Here is a 16,289-nt window from a genome sequence, read left to right as displayed (position 1 = left end):
AAAAAAGAACACAAAAAAGAGGAAAACGAAAGAGAAAAAGAGATGCAACATATCTAAAAGAAAAAGAAGTAAACAAAAAAAACGGAAAAAATAGCAAAAAGGAAAAGAAAAAGAGATGAAGAAAAAACATTTCTAAAGAAAAAGAAAAAAAGAAGTGAATGAAAAAAAAGAAAAAAGTAAAGAAGAAAAAGGAAGATAAAAAGAAAATCAACAACATTCCTAAAAGAACAAAGTAAAAAAAAGAAGAAAAAAAGGGAAAAAAGAGAGAAAAATAGAAGTCAAAGAAAAAGAAAAATAAAAGGAAAAAAGAGAAAAACAACAACATCCTTAAAAGAAAAATAAAAAATTTAAAGAAGAAACAAAAGAAAAGGAAAAAAGGAGAGAAAAAGAGCAAAAACAACATTCGTAAAAAAAAATTTAAAAAAGAAGTAAAAGAAAAAAGCAACACCATTCCTATCAAAACGTGTGTAATTGAGGCATTGTTTAAAACTGGTATAGAGGGAGCCGATGTGAATATATAATTACTCTTGAATCAGTTCGGTTGTTTGGTTTCTGTTCATTCTGATGGCTAATTAGCATGTGCAAAAAGATCATGTTATTATACCTGTGATAGGTGTGAGTCATGGGCTTTGTCTTGTTACGCTGCAGGACGTGTGTTATGATGCTCATCTCTACATACCTCTAGCTCACATACATTTCATTACATAACTGATGCTTTTGACACAGGAATCATCGTCATTTATTTCTTTATTGTCACGAGAAACATACTGGAAGTCAGAATCAGATCAAAAAACAAAGAATTGTTTGCAACATCAGAAAAATCTTCAAATATCAAAATAAGATGTGTTGCTTTTCATAGAGTTATTGCTTTACTTTTGTTAATGCGAGTTTAAAAACTCTGGTAATTAACTAGAAATCAGAAGCACAGGAACACGTGGTTTTGAAAACATGCTGAACAGTTCATGTCCTTCACCTCAAAGCAGGACATTCCACCTCTTCTCTCTTGTGTACAGCATTGTTGTGCGTTTCCTCGTCATCTGTCAGAACAACTGGTGTGTTTGCCCCGTCCACGTTGTTCATCTGACTGTCACAGGACGAATCTGAAGATGTGGAGGTCGTACGGTTTTTGGCGTCGAGACTCTGGAGCGCATGTTGGAAGAGTCCATTACTGATTGATTCTTCATTGTTGTTGTTGTTCCTTTGGGCTGGAATTTTAACAGAAACATTTACAAATAGAGGTTCAAGCTACAAACACAAAATGTGTTCTCTGCATTTAACCCCTCCCAGAGGAGCAGTGGGCAGCCACGGTGTAGCACCCGGGGAGCAGTTCCACTTTTAGTGGCTGTTATATTGCCTCGTATCGCCTTTGACATGATCTGAAATGTTTGTGACCCAATACACAGCAGTTAGACAAAACAGTGGACTATCATCTTAAATTGACTAGTCCTGTGGTCAGAATATGTGAGAATGACAAGAAAGTGAGTGTTTGAAACAGCTGACTGACTCTGCTGCTGCTGTGATAAACACACACTGTGGAACAGTGTTTTATTGGACTCACAAAAGGGCTGGGCAGTATGGCCAAAAATGTATATCACGGTATATTTCAAAATTCTAACGGTTTCACGGTATTAGACGGTATTTTTTTTTCATGCATAATGAGGTGTTCACAGCATTTTCTACTGGTTGAGAGAGAAATTACTGCAGTAGATTGACTTAGGATGGTCTATTTTACTGTCATGATGAGTGAATATTGTAGAATACTACCACACTAGTAGTAATACAAGTTTGCAACAGCAGCCCAATGGCTCTTTGCCGCGCTAGCTTAGCTTTAGCATTAGCATTAACTTGATTTCTAGCTTTAAAGGGGACATATGAAAAATCTACTTTTGCGGTTTTTTGATCACATATGAGGTAACTTGAGTGTCCAACAGCACACAAAATATGAAATAAAACCATCCAGTTGTTTGTTTGTGGTCTGTGTAAGTGTTATAACGCAGAGAAAATTGCTCCGTTTCAGATGTTCTACATTTGTGACGTCACAACTGTAAAAAGTGTTGCCAGATCAGATCATCTTAGAACCCGCCCGTTCCAATAAAAACAGTCCAATCACAAACCATGAATCTGGCAATCCTGTGTTTGTGACACAATGCGACCGCTGCGGCTGCACAAAAGAGTGAACTATTACCTTGAATGGACTATTCCTCTAATCTCTACACGAGATGATGACAATACAGCAACGTAGCAGCTCCGGTAAGTGTTTGAAGCAGCTGAAACAGCTCCTTTTGCTGTTGAAGCTGCTGTTGCTGCACAGCGCTGCACTGCGCATACACGTCACAAAACAGTGTTTTTGACTCACAATCGCAATAGCCGCTGAAATAGCCATGAGTTTTACTGTAATGTGCAGTTTTTTGGCTAAAAACAATGCTAAGAGTGTGTGGATAGCAAAACAACATCGCGATGGGGATCAATCTCTCAGGGCGAGGCATTAAGTTGGCGTCTGCAGACACGCCCACTCATGCACATGCATAAAGGCCCCAAAACAGCCTGTTTTTAGAAGCGTCATTAAAGTGACTTTTCAGAGGGATAAAACTCCAGAAAACTAGCAAGTTTGGGAAAATAAACCTGAAAATACTATGTTGGGGTTCTTAGAACAAATGGAGATGAAAAATAGTATAATGCAGGACCTTTAAAGTTGAGGGTTATGTGTGGATTATTCAGTCAGTCACACACATGTCCAATGAAAACAGGTGCCAGTCACCCCTACAGCGGAATCAATTAACTGAACATCACGGTGAACTGAGCGTTCGGAAACAATCTTTGAATAATGTGGGACAAGGGAAAGCACTCATAGCTTTAATAACAGGACCGACGTGTTGTGCTCCATATGCAGGACGGAGTCCTAGTGAAGGGAAATTGCGTGGGAGTCATTCATCTGTTGAATGTTTGTTTTTATTTTCTATGCCTGAAAATAAGATTTCGGATGAACTACGGCCTGGCCCGCGGAACGTCTCGGCGCCGAATAGCATGTACCACGTTCCTGAGAATTCAGTCAAATGTCTCGATTCCACCGAGTTAAAAAATTACAGCTCAATTCAACGAGCATTAACGTAGGAGTAGTCATTTGAAAAACGGGGCCCCCTGGCACCCCCGTGGCACATACGGAGTAATGGGCCCCATTCATAAATTGGTATGTGTCTATGATTCAGTACCACCAACTGTCGCAATATTTGACTCACAAATAAATGAAAAAATGGCTTTAATGGAAACTGCCAATTGGTATTGGTCCCCGGGCCTCTCGGGCCCCTAATCGAATTTTGCGAGGCATATTCATAATCTACCTTGAATTACTTTTGAAACGATATATCACACAACTATGTTCCCATAAATTTGGAAATTACCAAAAATGAGGGGTGGGCTCCCAGGCCCCATTTTTTTAAAAAAAGGCTCAGAGCGTATTCATTCATAGAGTATTCATACCAAACTGCATTCCGATCTTACAAGAACTAACGGAGTAATCATTTAAAAGATGGGGCCCCCGTGACACGTACGGGGTAATGGGCCCCATTTAAATATTGGTATGTGCCAATGATTCGGCGCCACCAACCGTTGTTATATTTGACCCGCAAACAAATGTGAAAATCGACTTCTGTTTTTTTGTTTTGTTTCCCCTGGACTCCCAAATCGAACATCGGGCTCTAAGCGTGGATGCGTACACATCCATAGATTATACCTTCCAAATTTCAGCCCGATCCGTTTTTAAGAATAACAAAAAAGTAACGATTTTAACTAGCGTACACAACAATAACAAGAACAACAAAGTGAGTGGCGTTTTGAGTCCGGTAGCCTGGCCTATAAAATCAAATATCGGTAATAAATGGAAGTTTGTGGACTGAGGAGCGGTGCTGGCTCTTATGTATTTACAGTGGGAGAGCGTATAGAAAGTACTATAAGGTTTAAAATGTAACATGTCTCAGCCAGTGTTTAATAGTGGGAAACAATAAACAGCATAAAGTTGTCAAATCACTGCGTTAGGTTTATCAGGAGAAATCGCACACAGGACTCTGAGGCTGAAGGAGAAACTTACGAAAGGAGAACTGACACAAACATGGAGAGGGAGCATCAGGACATCCTGGATACAGTAAAAATCAGCCTGTTTGTAATAGAAGGAAACAACAAACAACATAAAGTTGCCAAATCACCACCTTGGGTTTTGTTCAGAAGAGATTGCGTCTGCATTCTGACTCAGATTCTGGACTCGATGTGATCGCTCCTGATATAGTTCCAGGGTTCCTACACTTATTTTCACAGTGATTTTTCAAAACTTTTCCAGAATTTTTCCAAAATATTTTATTGAATTTCCATAACTTAGTTCTGAACCACTAAGATCTATTCAAAGAGCATTAGAGCGCAAAAATGAGCGTGCCTTTCTAGTGTAACAGAGGTCTGCGTGTGGGCAGGGAATGCAAGTTGTGTCCATCGCTTATTTATCATATAGCATCATACGATGGTGCAATATTGTTTTAAATAATGATGCATCAGCTATTGAAGTGCTACCATGTTTAATTATAAGATTACAATTGAAATGTGTAGAAACATTTATTAAACGCAATGTACAGCACAAGATGTTTGGGTTAAAGGACTTGCTTAATGTCCCATAGTAATAGCAAAGGCTGGATTTTAAACATTAAAATAAAATAGGCTATTTTTCAAAAACAGTTAAATTATTCCATGACTTTTCAAGACTGGAAAATCGTTTTTTCAAATTCCACAACTTTTCCAGGAATTTCATGACCGTGGGGACCCTGTAGTTAGTGATAAGGGAGAGTCATGTGGACCCAGTAAAAAAAAGACCATAAAAAGCTGTATATTGACTAATCCAGTATATAGAACAGGAGTATAGCTGCCCGCTTACGTGCCCGTTCTGATTGGCCAAGTCGTATGAAGGGCTCTCTCATCAGCCAATAGGGTTCGGCAGATGTGACGGTGCGGCCTTTATGTGGATTTTTCTTGGAAAATTGCTAAATGATTGGAATGCAGCCAATACAGCGGTGCGTTCAGTAGCCTGGAATATAGGGTAGTTCTGCTGTGATTACCTGGCACTGTTGGCGGGAGAACTGCTTCCTCTCCCACGGCGCTGAAAAACACATCCAGGCCGTCCTGGTCAGAGACGTCAAACAGCTCCATTTGGTCCAGCAGGTCCACGTTCACCTCCATGGAGGAGATGCTGCCCATAGGAGCTGCAAAACCAATACAAATAAATAAAAACATGTCACAGTTTGTCCCACCTGTGCTTGATGTGAATAGAAGAAAAAACTGACGTCTCTTATAATCTCTGATGCAGAGATGAGATGAGGACAAGTAGACGTCCACATCGTGCTGGAAGACTTCCTCAAAGAAACGCTGTCTCTCTCTCAGCTTCAGCTGCTGTGCTGCGTCCACATCTGGCAACCTCTGGCCACGTTCCGTCTCCACTAGCAACGACATGAGAAGGACGCGACAAATCAGACGATAGCTCACATTAAAGCTCACATTAAAGCTTAGATTAAAGTTCACATTAAAGCTCATATTAAAGTTCATATTAAAGTTCATATCAAAGCTCACATTAACGCTCACATTAATGCTCACATTAAAGCTCATATTAAAGTTCATATTAAAGCTCACATTAACGCTCACATTAATGCTCACATTAAAGCTCATATTAAAGTTCATTTTAAAGCTCACATTAACGCTCACATTAAAGCTCATATTAAAGTTCATATTAAAGCTCACATTAATGCTCATATTAAAGCTCACATTAACGCTCACATTAATGCTCATATTAATGCTCATATTAAAGTTCATATTAAAGCTCACATTAATGCTCATATTAAAGCTCACATTAATGCTCACATTAATGCTCACATAACAGATCACATTAATGCTCAAATAAAAGCTCAGAATAAAGTTCAGATTAAAGTTTATAATAAAGCTCACAATAAAGCTCAGAAAGAAAGTAAAACACGTCTGTTTCTCTTTGAAAGGGAACCTTTACTGCCACAAGGGGGAGACAGTGAGCTATAGAAATTACTTCTGTTTGTATTGATTTATGCTACAAATAAATAAATCATATATATGTATTTTTTCTTCTGTACTGTTATTTTGACCAATATCTATTAATTTTATTTTTTATTGTATAATTTATTTTTGCCTTCATTTTTCCTTTTTGTAATTGTATTAAGCTTTTTTATTTGCTTGCTCTTTGTGTCTTTGGCTGCTGTAGCATGTGAATTTCCCCACTTTGGGATAAAATAAAGGATAACCTAATTCATTTAAAAATGTCTGTCTTTTTTAGAGCTTTTAACGTATGGAACACATTGCATAGAGACCATGTCAACACTACGCATTTATATAAACAATCTTTAAAATCCTATTTTTACCAATCCTAATGTATATATCATGTATTTTTTTAATGTATTTGTTGGTGTAATAAAAATGTGTCTTGATGTACCTTTTTATCCAACAGAATCCCCAGGAATTAGCAACCACCACGGTGGAAGCTAATGAACAAATAAAACTACTTGCAGTGTAAAACTTTAGAATAAATAAATTAAACTTTTTTTTTTTTGCTTTCCAGGGCTTTAAAAGCAAAAACACTATGTTCTGTATCACTGATATTTACTCATCCAGTGTTTTTCATCTGCAAAATTATTATTATTATTATTATTATTATTATGATAGAAAATACAGAGAGAAATGCAGATAAATCTAACTCACCACCTTCTTTTATTTTACACGGAATAAATAAATAAATAATAAATAAAATAGTATAGAATAAAACATGTGACACTTCATTAAAGACAAAACTACTCCCAATGTAAAACAAAAAAAGAAAATGGGGATTTATGGGTTTATCTGTTTAGGCCTATGTCCTTAAAGAAAAAACTACAGAAATACAGAGAAGGAAAAAAACTAAAATAAAAGTAATAAATGAAAGAAAAACACATGACACTTCATTGAATACAATGTATATATTCCAAGTATGAAACTTCTTTTTTTTTTTTTTTTTTTAAATCATTTAACACAGTTTTTTGGGGCTTCAAAAGTAAAAACACTATGTTCTGTATGGCTGATATTTACTTAACCAGTGGAGATCTTTCTTAATCTGCATATTATTATTATTATTATTATCATTATTATTATAAATGAACAGATGTTTCCTAAACTCACGGCAGAAATACAGAGGACGATAACTCACCACCTTCTTTTATGCTACACAAAAATAAATAAATAAATAATACAAAATAGAATAAAATAGGTGACAATAAAAATACAATAAAACAGTGGTACTCCCAATGTAAAAAAAATAATAATAAAATAAAGAAGAGTCTAATTTACCACCTACTTTTATTCTACAGAAAAAAAGAATAAAAGTAAGATTAAAAATAAATAAATAAAAGAATAAAAAAAGATGTGACACTTTATTAAATACGATTTTTTTTTTGCCTTTTGGGATGTTTTGTATAGTTGATATTTACCGACATATAAAATCTACATATTATTATTATATTATTATCATCATCATCATCATAAATTAACAGATATTTCCTAAAGTCCAGAGAGAAATACAGAGAAATCTAACTCAGTGTAAAACATATTTTTAATTTATTTAATTAATTTTTTATTTTTTTTTGGGATGTTTTGTATATAGCTGATATTTACTCCACAATTGTACATATCATTACTCAGAAAATTAGATCATCATTCTGAATCCTATCCATTCTGAAGTTCTGAACGTGTCAGACTGAGATGAAAAAATCCAGGAGAAGAAAGCTGTGGCATTTAAAAATAAATAAATAAACATGTTTTATATCCAAAAGACTTCATCCATTCTACTGTACTGTTACTGTATCAGTAAAACAGTGAGTAAGGTTTCAGCAGCTCCTCTGACTTACAGGCAGGGATTGAGCTAATAGGATGAAGTGTCTGCACTGGGAATAATGGGATTGTGTGTGTGTAGAACAGCAGTGACAGCAGCTCTATAAATACACCAGAGAGTGATGGGGAACATCCAAACTATCAGCTCAGCCACTTCACAGCAAAGTGGAAGAAAGCAGGCATTCCCCACAGATTGTCCTCCGTCTCTTTCTGCCCATTACTCTTTTTAATGCCCTCCTCCATGAGCCGTAAAAACACAACTGCTGCAAAAATGTGCCCTGGTTGGAAATCCAGAACGTGCTGCGTGGGCCTAAAACACAACAACGGGTCACGCTGTTCAGAACGCTGAGTCAGCACAGAGCAGATTATGGTCACAGTGTGTCACTCAAACTCAGCTCTTTGATATGTGACAACCTGCCTAAAGGGGATTAGAACCTCAATAACACTGTTTTACAAAGCAGGACATGCTACATGCTAACAGCTCCTATGGAGAGAAAGTATAGGTATGAATAAAACCAGGGGTGGACTAGGACAAGAATTCCGCCCTCAGTGATGCTCAACATGTGGCTCTTTACGTCTTAGTTTTGATTATTATTCCCCTAGAAAACCTTTAAAAAGGGAAACTTTTTAACCCCTTTTTACCCGTTTTCTTTAGCAATTTTGCAACTTCCTTTGTCCAATTTTTGCCCCTTTCCAAAAAGTTCTGACACTTTATTTCAGACTTTAGCTATCTTTTGCCAATAAATATTTTTTGTCCATTTTTGCAAGTTCTTTTTGACACTTATCAAAGTTTTGTCCTTTCTTAAAACATTTTTTGGTCACTTTTCATCCAAATAAGCTAACTTTTGCCCAATAAATACTACTTGTTTCCTTTTCCCCCCAACATTGTGGCTCTTATTATTCCACAGTTTTGACCTTTATCACTTTTGTTTGCCACATGTTGCTAATTTAAGCTACCCTTTGCCATAATTACTAGGGTGTCCCAATATCAATATCAGTCCGTTATTAGCCTGAAAAAGAATATCGGATAAAAATTTCTGGATTCTTCGATATTATATATATATACTGTATATATATACAGACCCTTTCCAAAAAATTAGAATATCATGGAAAAGTTGTTTTCCATAATTCCATTCAAAAAGTTAAACTTTCATAGATTATAGATTCAGGGCCCACAATTTAACTGATTTCAAGTATTTATTTGTTTTTATTTATTTTTACATAATTTGGGCTTCCAGCTCATAAAACCCACGTAAACAGGATTTCAAAAAATTAGAATACTGTGAAGAAATCACCATTTACTTTAACACTTTTACCCAATTTTTGTCCTTTCTTTAATATTTTGGGCCACTGACTTTTGCCCAATAAATACCACTCGTTTCCTTTTTTCCCTACATTTTGCCTCTTTTTGTTCCATAATTATTTTTCCCTCTTTCACTATTGTTTGCCACATTTAAGCTACTCTTTGCCATTACAGACCACCTGGTTCCTCTTTATTGGCCCATTTTCTGGCCACTCATGACTGCTTTTGGCCCATTTTAGTCAATGTTCACTCTTTTCCTGCCCTGTTTTTGAAACTTTTGGTGCATCTTTGGCCACCTGTTACTATGTCTGCCTCCACTCACCCCTTAAAAAATAAAAATAAAAAAATGCAGCGAATCGACTCTTATTGGGTCGACGGAAATAATGTCCACCTTATGATGTAGGCTGAGCTGTATGAACGCAGCATCAGAGCCACAGACAAGGTAAAAGTGAAACTGATCAGAGTGTCTGTTTATTCTACGTTTATAATCTCACTAATTTAAGCATTAACACTGATCAATTCCTGCATTAATTCTTTGCTGCTTTTACTGCAGCAACAGTGTTGTTTTTGGTCAAAATTATTGATTTTAATGCTTCATATTTTTCAAGATTAATTCCTCAATTGTGACGTAAATAAATCGTCGCCAGGCCGAAATCACCTCGGCTAACATGTTGATATCATCCTTCGTAGGACGTCTGACTGAGAATGTTTGGTTAGGAGAAGCCCTCTAACAGACAAATCCAGGATATAATTAACTAGCTTTGTAGTACAGGGCCTTGTTGTTGGGTTTTTGTTGTTGTTGTTGTTGCCGTTGTGTGTTTTTGGAGTCATTCTGTCTCTTTATGTTGTCTAGTGTATATTTCTGTAATTTTGTATGTGTTTTGAACTCATTTTGTGCATTTACTTCAGTGGCTGCTGAAAATAAGAGCGAGGGCAGAATGTGACCCCCTGGGCCACCAGTTACCCATGTCTGCTTTGAAGTGTGAATGATCATGGTACTATGATCAAGAACACTGATCCAGATATCCGCCAACATCTGGAAAAGAGGAGATTTGCATTATGGACATTTGTTACAAATCTAGATTGGATTAATCTCCATTAGCTGGCTTGAATTAACCAAACATTTCCTGTCAGACAGGAGCTGAACTACAAACATCAATCAAAACACGCTAATTTAAGCCAAGTGATTTCACCCTCGGCACGTGCGCGTGCCCATGAAAGGGGTGGAGATTGCAGCGTCTGACCAATCAATGGAGAACTGGCAGACTGAGCGTCTTTACAATGAAAGGAGGAACAACTTATGATCTTAAACAAATTTAATGAATACAAATCCATGATGACAGCAAAGACATCACTGTTAAAGATACAGTCTGCAACTCATATTTGCTAAAGCTGTCACTATGTAAGGACAGCTTTACATCAAACTAGTAGTTTGTGTGAACAAAAAACAGGCTCATTGAGCCCCGCCTCCTTTTTGCTCGGTCGTTACTGCGACCGAGCAAAAAGAACCAATCAGAGCCAGGATTGTGTTTGATGGACTGTCTGACGGCTGATGCTCACAGGCCCCGCCCCTAGAGCACCATCTTTTTTACAGTGTATGGTCTGGAGGAGCAGAAGATGGAATTGGTGACTTTTCTGCTTGAAAGGTAATTACTGCTGCTTGATTTACATTGTGTTTCACATTGTTACACTAGATCTCTGCAATGTATTTGTTGTTTGTATGTGCGTAGCAGCCTCCGTTTGGCTGCTGTAAGTGACACTGTGTTGTTGCTGCTGCTAGAATCTGGTGTGTGTACATTAAGAGAGCGAAGCGCTGCAGTGCATGTTATATTACTGTGATGTTGCTGTCGGGCTAACGTTAGCTTGTTAGCTGCTCTGAGGGAGGGACTTTGGAAAGTTTGGAGGCAGGGCAAGAGAGCAGTGTGGAGGGAGGGGGAGAGAGGGATCTGAGAGTCGCGGACGGCACCTTTAATGCAGGGCACAGCAGGAGGCGGAGCTTTTATACTTTCTCAGATCTGATCCACTTCATAAATTGGTCCCGGTCAGATTTTTTAAGTTTAAAAAGATGAATAATTAAAATCCATAATTCAGACCAAAGACAACAGTTATTACAGAAAAGGCAGAAATGAGAGAATCCAGACAGGAAGCTGCTGTGAAAGCTCTCTAATCAGTTTCCCTTTATTACAGCACACACGTGTTTCCATTCAAGACCTATTTACCACACACACTGGGATGACAGTACATTGTTTAACTGTATGTTTGTGCTGATGGTGTCAGCTTCAGCATTAAATGAATGAATGAATGATTTCAGACACACATCGACACACAGGCTTCATCCGCTGACTGTAGATCAGTCCATTAGATATAAATCTATATCTTTCCTAAAGCATGTCATCAGTAAATGAAAGGATTGCAATTATCGTTAATAATCTTATTTCCTAAACGCAGCTGTCAGATCTGCACCAACCAGGATCTTCCAACAATGGGCGGGTTGTTTTTTAAGATATCTGATTGGTCAGGAGGCGGGGCTTTAGGACTCGCTAAGATTCTGGCCAGAGCAAAACCTGCTGCCGTCCAGGTAAGATGTTCAGCATTAATTGCCATAGTAATTAAACTCCAGCGAGCTTCGTAGTCCAGCACATACTGATTAAATCCCGGAAGTTAGCGTGATAGGAGGTAATCTAGATTCGTAGTAGTTGTTGTTGTCGTCGTCGTCCAACTGTTGACTCATTGCTCTCACTGTCCTACATAAGCACGATAACTAAAGAGCATCGGACACTGTGCTGATGAAGCAAGACGTCAGTCCCCATCCAAGGTTCCAGTGTGAGGTCAACTACAGCCTTCAGACTGGATGAATTAATAACAACAACAACAATGTGGAAATGGGCCAAGAAAATGATCTAAATGACCTAAAATGGATTGAAGCATTGATTCTAGAAGCTAAACCCTGTGGGGACTTAAAGGTTTGTTACAGATTAATGTCCCCATTGATTTCCCTTCCTCATCCAGCTCTGTTTTCCCCTATAATCAATGGAGCAGATGACCCAGGTGACCTTTGATTAGCACAACTGCTCACATGGGAAAAACCTCCTACTTGAAGTAGAATTCTGGTTTCTCTCCTGAGGATCTCACATGACTGGGATGATGGAGCCGATCCACAACACAAGGTCTATAGCAGACATGGGTATGGTGGCCCCAGGGCCACAAAAAGAATAAGAAAAAAATTACTCCAAAAACTGTCAAGACAATGACAAAAATCCACAAAAAAAAAAACACAAAATGACAAAAAAAATGTACAAAATTACTCCAAAAACCCACAAGATTGATAAATATGAACAAAAAGACTAAAAAAAACACACACAGAATGACAAATACACAAAATTACTCCAAAAACCCAAAAGAAGATTACGAAAATGCACTAAAAGATCTGAAAAACACATTAAATGACAACAAAAATACACAAAATGACAAAAAATACACAAAATTACTCCAGAAACTAGAGATGTCCCGATACAACTTTTTCATTTCCGATATGATACGGATATTGCAGCCTTCAATTTTATTTATTTATTTATTTTCTCTCTTTTCTTTAAAAAAAAAAAAAAATTCCTTATTTTGTCATGTGGAATGTTAGGAAAGGCTTAATTAAGTGATGTTACACAAACAGAGAACAATAGTCAGCAACAGTAGGTATGAGAAAAACTGACCCATTTATTTTTAATTGGTTACATAATACCTACAGTATTCTACAAATGAATAAAATAAATAAAAAATTAATTGAAAAATAAATAAATAAATTTAAAAATCGGAAAATCCGGAAATTTGAATCCGATATTAATTTTCAGGCTAATATGCGATCGGGACACCCCTACCAGAAACCCACAAGACGATGAAAAAAAAACTACAAAATGACAAAAAGCACCCAAAATTGCTCCAAAAACCCAAAAGAAGACTACAAAAATGCATTAAAATAGTTGAAAAATACATTAAATTACAACAAAAATGCACTAAAATAGTTGAAAAATACATTAAATTACAACAAAAATACATAAAATGACTCCAAAAACACCTTTAACTGTAAAAATAAAAGAAAAATATACAAAATGACAACAAAAACGCTTTTTCCCTTCCTATATTAACGTTCAGGTTGGTCATTAATATAAATGCTGACATGAAACAATCCTGCTGTGATAAAAGTTGCCCATCGCTGATTAATGGATCCACACAACAAATCATTTATCCCTCCTCATTCCTTCCTTTTGTTTCTCTTCTTTATTTTCTTCTTTTCTTCATGTGTTTCTCTCTTTGCCTTTTCTCTATCTGTAAAATATACTAGTGTATACTACTCTCACTCTGCCACATCACTGCCCAGGGACAAGAGGAAGAAAAGGTCAGAGGTCAGCTGTATTGGAAGAACGACTCAAGCAGACAGAAAGACAGGTCGCCCCCATCCTCCCCCCCCCCTCATATAAAGACTAACCCAGATTCTCTGCAGGCTCAGAAAGAGGCCATTCAGAGCCAAATAAAGACTGAGATGGAATTAAGGGAAGTGGATTCTGGCATGCCAATAATAGAAAACCACTTCTGCACACTTAAACAGTTCATTATTTTTGTCATTGAAAACTGTCAGAATATTGCGAAGACAAAATTGTAAGAAAAAAATATACTAAATAAATATTCAAAATGCATTGCGAATTTTTCACTACAGTGAGATATCAAAGAGATTTTATACCATCCAAATATCATCATGAAATGTCATTTTTATGTTTGCATCAGAGACACAAATGAAATAGGATTTTTTCTATCGTTTAAAAAAAAAACTCTTAAAAACTTCTATGATCACAAAAAAAAACCAACGAAGGCACACAAAATGTGAGGAAAAATAATGACTAAAAAACACACATGACACGCAAAGCAACAACAAAGACACACAAAATGAGAAAAAAAACACAAAACAATTACAAAATAATAATAATAATAGAAAGAAATTGCAAAAACCCAACTTTTATGATTTGCAATTGAGTTTAATTGAAAAATAAAAACAAAAAATATTTTCTACACACAAGACAACAAAGGTACACAAAATACTGTAAGAGAGAGAAATATATCACTAAATGATACCAAAACCACACAAACAACACTAAAAACACAAAATGACACCACAAACATACAATTGGATCAAACAAGTGCTTTTTTGTAATAAAACTTTGTGTTTGGTTTTCCTTTTCACACGGTACATTTCATGCAGTAATGCATCAATGCAAAGAACTTATTCTGTGCGTCACATACAATAAATGCCACAGACAGTGGAGTGAACTGGAGGCAGAATAAAAACCCACAGGCTGATGAAAATGTGAGCTCCTGGGCAGGTTTGTCTGTGGCAGACACAGGGAAGGTCAGAACCAGCCTCTCCACATGATGCAGTGCTGTTTGCTGCAGGGAGCAGCATTGGAATAAAGGCTCTTAGTCACACTAGTTCAACAGAACGCTCAGTGGGAAAGTTGCTCTCCTGCTGGGCCGTGAATAGAAAGATGTTTGTTGATGCCGTTACCCAGCAATGGGCCCCTGAAATGGATGAAGTCATCCCTGTTTAATTTGATCTGGTGCTGAAATGTACCAGTGTGCATTTCCCATGGAACACCAAACTTTAAAGGTCCAATATTATGCATTTTTTCACCCATCTCCATTTGTTCAAAGAACCCCAACAACATAGTATTTGAGGTTTATTTTCCCAAACTCTCCTGTTTTCTGGAGTTTTCTGAAGTCCTCTGAAAAGTCACTTTCAGAGGGCTCCTAAAAACAGGCTGTTTTTTGGACCTTCATGCATATACATATTGCTAGGCTTTACACCGATCTGATTGGCTGATATTTAGCATTTTATGCAATTAATGTGATCGGATGTAATGTCTTAGTTCGCGGATACGATCAATGACGTCATTGTCGTGATTAAACTTTCCTTAGATGCTGCCATTGCATTGTTTTCTCGTCTCATTTACATTGAAGAGTTGTTTGCTTTACGTGACACGGCTTTATTTCACTCACATTTGTGCACAAAGGTGAAAACTATGCGCAAACGGCGCCAGTCTACTGGCTCTGAAAGCTGGGGCAGCGTCTGCTGTCAGTGTCTGTATGTGTGTGTGTGTGTGTGTGTGTGTTTGTTTGTATGCGCACACACTTGTTTTGTTTATTCAGCATGAGCACATTAAAAGGGAGCGTGTGTGTGCGCCCCACCTCCCCTGTTCACCTGTGAATACGGACTATAAGCAACAACAGTCAGGTAATATGTCTTTGCTCCTCTAATGCTAATGCTAATGCTAATGCTGATAGAGGCTTCATGTAGTTCCAGTGTGGTCTGCTTCCACAGCTTAATCTCCAACTCTCTTAAAGTCGACACAGCTTCTGTTCAGAGACTAAATTAAATGGTTTATTTCACATTTACACCTGCAAGTGCTCGGTCTGTGTCGAAATTTTTAAAAGCAGAGCCATGACGCACTTGTGCGTGCAATGTTATGTTCAGGTCCTGCATGGAAATTGCCAACTTTTCCACTACCTCACAGTCACAGGATGCATTTAGGTCCCGAAACATGGGCCACGGTTACATGATGTTTTTTAATTCAGAATAACTAATTCCGAATTAAATTATTCGGAATTAAAGTGTTTTGCTTCGTGTTTACATGGAAATAGTAATTCCCAAATTAAGGTTTACATGGCAAACCGGTTTATTCGCTTTATTGAATTTCACTTTAGGTCTGAGGATTGGGAAGGCATCTGATTGGACAAGGGGAGAACAAGAACTTGTCAAGTCTATCAGGATAAAAAAAAACCACACAATAGGGCTGGGCGATATGGCCTTTTATAAATACCGCGATATTTTTAGGCCATGTCACGATACACGATATATATCTCGATATTTTGCATTACCCTTGAATTAACACTTTGATGCACAAAATCACACCAGTATGATGATTCTATATGTCTACATTAAAACATTCTTGATCATACTGCATTAATATATGCCAATTTTAAACTTTCATGCAAAAAAGGGGATATCACAACGAAGTCAAAGTTGACA

At 37.1% G+C, this 16,289-nt stretch overlaps 1 protein-coding gene across 2 annotated transcripts in view; it reads right to left on the bottom strand.

Moving 5' to 3' along the window:
- Nucleotides 1–729: 729 nt before the first annotated feature.
- Nucleotides 730–16,289, bottom strand: part of LOC114463596 (dysbindin) — a 30,387-nt gene continuing 14,827 nt past the window's right edge. For both annotated transcript variants that reach the window (XM_028447254.1, XM_028447255.1), the window contains exons 2-4: nucleotides 5,319–5,471; nucleotides 5,094–5,237; nucleotides 730–1,205 (exon numbers count right to left, since the gene is read on the bottom strand). In XM_028447254.1, the coding sequence (XP_028303055.1) occupies nucleotides 970–1,205; nucleotides 5,094–5,237; nucleotides 5,319–5,471 (533 nt within the window). In that variant the 3' untranslated portion in view covers nucleotides 730–969. The remainder of the gene's footprint in view (nucleotides 1,206–5,093; nucleotides 5,238–5,318; nucleotides 5,472–16,289) is intronic.

Source organism: Gouania willdenowi, chromosome 5 (assembly GCF_900634775.1).
Source record: "Gouania willdenowi chromosome 5, fGouWil2.1, whole genome shotgun sequence".
In the NCBI taxonomy this organism is placed as follows: domain Eukaryota; kingdom Metazoa; phylum Chordata; class Actinopteri; order Blenniiformes; family Gobiesocidae; genus Gouania; species Gouania willdenowi.
This window is presented reverse-complemented; position numbering and strand designations above follow the sequence as displayed.